General features: G+C 33.3%; 1 protein-coding gene across 7 annotated transcripts in view; it reads right to left on the bottom strand.

The window, feature by feature from the left end:
* LOC105557375 (aromatic-L-amino-acid decarboxylase-like) overlaps positions 1 to 3,188 on the bottom strand; it is a 9,201-nt gene extending 6,013 nt beyond the window's left edge. For 2 of the 7 annotated variants that reach the window (XM_012004602.1, XM_012004604.1), the window contains exons 1-3: positions 1,774 to 3,188; positions 1,364 to 1,500; positions 606 to 726 (exon numbers count right to left, since the gene is read on the bottom strand). In XM_012004602.1, the coding sequence (XP_011859992.1) occupies positions 606 to 726; positions 1,364 to 1,443 (201 nt within the window). In that variant the 5' untranslated portion in view covers positions 1,444 to 1,500; positions 1,774 to 3,188. Of the gene's footprint in view, positions 1 to 318; positions 433 to 605; positions 727 to 1,363; positions 1,501 to 1,529; positions 1,629 to 1,773 lie in introns of all 7 variants that reach the window. The other 5 variants (XM_012004600.1, XM_012004599.1, XM_012004603.1 and 2 more) reach the window with 5 other exon arrangements.
* Between the last annotated feature and the right edge of the window lie 577 nt (positions 3,189 to 3,765).

Raw genomic sequence — 3,765 nt, 5'->3', positions numbered from 1 at the left:
AACCGAAGATTCTTCTTATATTTATAGTTGAATCCCCCCACGATATTTTAAGTGGAGGAGGAAGGTATTGTTCTCCGTTCCTTCACCGCAACTCTACCCTGGTAACAGTTGTCACTGCCACCGAGGTACCGCTTCGTCGCGAGTTGTAATTTGATAAACGATCGATAAGGAATGTTCCGAGTGATTTCTCAGGAGTTTCTTTTAAAAATTTAATTTGAATAATTTAGTTAAAATTATACGTCTGTAACAAACGCAAACCACGAATGCCGGTCTTGTATTAATGGAAATGAAAAAAACATTCACATCTTTTGCACTTACCCACGTGAATCCAATGCACGAAATTGCTCCACTTAACATATCGGCTAGAATCGCGGGATATGATTGAAGATAGGGAAAGTATGCATGGAATTTTGGACTCTGCCAATGAGTAACCTAAACATTTTTATCTTAATTTATTTCATGCTTACAGTCGGAAATACCGATGATAAAATACATTAATTTTTAATTATAGTGTTACTGTTTCTCGATGCGTGAATCAGTCATTATTGTATACTCTCGTTAGATCAGTGATGTACGATCGATTGTGGTAGTTAAAAATTACTTACGCCTGGCATTATTACTCTTTCGATATCGGCCATTATATCTTTCCATTGTTCAGGGGTTTGGGGTGCTTCAGATGGCAAGAGTGGTCTCATGTATCCTGGCTCCACCGTAGGCAAGACTCTTCTGGGAATTTGGGATATTTTTATAAACGAGATATATTTAAGAGTAAATACTTATTGTCGATCTAACTGGCAATGTATTTGTAAAAATTTTTTTTATAAAATTTTACATAAGGTGCGACGTTTCGACCCACGTATCGGGTCCTTATCAAGCGAATGAGCTGCAAATCAACATGTCGCTGTTAGATTATGGATAAATTCAATACATTACATTATATAAGATTAGGTTATAAATATAGTGAATTAAATGAACACCACAAGGTAAACCTACATTTATAGCGTGTTTGATCTCGTAACTTCACTATATTTATAACCTAATCTTATATAATGTAATGTATTGAATTTATCCATAATCTAACAGCGACATGTTGATTTGCAGCTCATTCGCTTGATAAAGACCCGATACGTGGGTCGAAACGTCGCACCTTATGTAAAATTTTATAAAAAAAATTTTTACAAATACATTGCCAGTTAGATCGACAATAAGTTTACTCTCAATTTTTCATCACTGGTGACTTAAAGCATATCTCTCTATTATTTGAGATATATTTATATAAAAAGTACAAGATATAATTTAATAGATTATTACTGAATGTAAATTCACCGTTAAACGATTTTTTCGATTATGGCATGTTATCTACCTGTCTCTAATATTTTCCAAGTAGTTTGCGATATATTCCGCCATCTCTTTTGCGCAGTCCTTGAAGCTCTCTGGATCCATCTTTTACAAATATATAAAATATATGATTTGTCAGAGCGGATGAACTAATATAAGAGACTGAAAATAAATCAAAACCAATCAGCTACTTTAATAAATGATCCAGTCACTTATAAAAGGTAGAAAATAACGGACGCAAAGTTAAAATATGTCTGCAGTATACAAGTGCCGGAGAATAACTATCGAAACTGTAACAAAATAAAAGTGTTTAGGTCAAAACAACGAAAAAGGATAGGAAAATGTATAACCGACGATTAAATCAATAATTTATTAATAGTTATAGTTACTAATTTGTACTCTCTTAGGAATTGATTTGTGTACGTATAAATTTACCTTGTGTAGTATTACCAGAGGATGAATCTATACCCGTGTCTTAAGCGACAATCTTGATAATTGTTGCAAGTTTTTGTGTTTTTTAGGTAAAAAAACTAATGCGAGAGACTATTTAAGCTTGTAGCACCTGTTTATTTCCACTGACTTATCCAGATTAATGAGTACGACAAAACTCATATCGGTTCAATAATCACTTTATTGATTGCTGAACACAATTCATGCTATTGCCAAGACAGCGCGCAGTACAATATTACCGTCAAAAACGTATGATACACACTATCGCCAGTCGAGGATTTACGATAATGCTCGAACGTGCGAGGATGAGTCGGAACTCTAATTACTACATTTTCAAATTTAAGAAAACAAGGAAGCATAGCTCATTGTCATGTCACTCAAATAAAGATAAACTATACACTACCGCCCAGGTCAGTTCTACAAAATACGTCACATATCGTAATTGAATGTCGAGCGTACGTGCACTGAGCCTACCGTTAGAAATTGTCGCAAGCTGATTGTCGTTGTTGAAACGAGAGGTGGTCATGGCTCATCTCATCCGATTTACGACTACGACTGATGACGTCAGAGCGATTTATCGTGACTTCCTTTTTGTAATCTTAGTTTCAAAAAATCGTTTAAATAGTTAAACTGTTGTACCATCATTCTTGTAGACTTTAAAAATTCTTCATGCTCACGCTTTGGAAAATATTCAAACAATTTTGTTTGTGCACCTAAATTATGGCCGATATTCGTAGTAATGTAAGGCTTAACCCACCATCTTCTTGTTTTACGCTTTTTTAACAGTAATTTTAACTTTACAATTTCGTTAATATTTCTATGACTCTTACTAGTATTGACAATAAATTTACATAAATGGCATAATTTTCATCGTCCATCACATCCGTGGCTTTTAACCGTATATCGTTAGTGCGACTTTCGACGTAGCAGCTCTGTCGTAGAATTACAAGTCATATTCACGTTCGACACATATTATGTGATTAACGACCAGCGATATTCGTTTCCGACCTACGACGTATTGTATAATAGGTCTGAAAGAGCTTCAGTTTCCACCAATAACAAATGCATGTATAATAATAGACAGAATGATTGCGACACTTTTTTAAATAAAATCATAGCAATTATCAAGTACGGTGACGTGATAACGGTTGGAGAATTGAAATACATTTTGAACGTGATTTTTCTGTTTAACTAATTTAATATTATAATATCTAGTATGAACGTGTGGTTAATTTTTAACGATGAGGTATATACAATTAATTGAGGATTAATTTGAATATTAACTTGAGAAAAATATTTATTGATACATTAGCTCTGTTACGGTTTAAAAATCTATTAGGTAAATAATATCTATCTTTATATTTTTAACATTTATTCAAATATATTGTTAATGTATATTTGTTTTGCTTCTATTATTAAAATGTTACTATTTATAAAAGATAATTTTAAAAACTATACTTTATTAACCCGTATAAAGATATTTAATTCTATTACCTCTTTTATTTATTTGAAATATTTTATATTTCCCTCAATTATTAAATACCTTCTATTATTTATTTTTGACGTAGTTCTATCTGACATATTTTCTCGCATAGACGATATTTTCCTACATCGATAATTTAGAAATGTTTAGTCGACAGAAGATAATATTATACAGGGTGAGTCTTTCCATATCCGACAAAATTTTTGAGAAGGTAGAACGGATCGAGATGAACGGAAAAGTCCTGTATCATTTTGCAATTTTCGTAATAGTTAACGAGTAATTAATTATTAAAAATCGTTATCTTAGGCTGGCCTACCGCCCAATTCGAGCGCGTGGCGAGATGTGCGCATAGCAATATCGATCGCCGGGCGGTCACATCTTGCCACGCGCTCGAATTGGGCGGTAGGCCGGCCTAAGACAACGATTTTTAATAATTAATTACTCGTTAACTATTAAGAAAATTGCAAAATGGTACAGGACTTTTTCGTTCATCT

The sequence above is a fragment of the Vollenhovia emeryi genome, unplaced genomic scaffold (genome assembly GCF_000949405.1).
Source record: "Vollenhovia emeryi isolate VEMERY1.0 unplaced genomic scaffold, V.emery_V1.0 DF939502.1, whole genome shotgun sequence".
Lineage (NCBI taxonomy): Eukaryota > Metazoa > Arthropoda > Insecta > Hymenoptera > Formicidae > Vollenhovia > Vollenhovia emeryi.
This window is presented reverse-complemented; position numbering and strand designations above follow the sequence as displayed.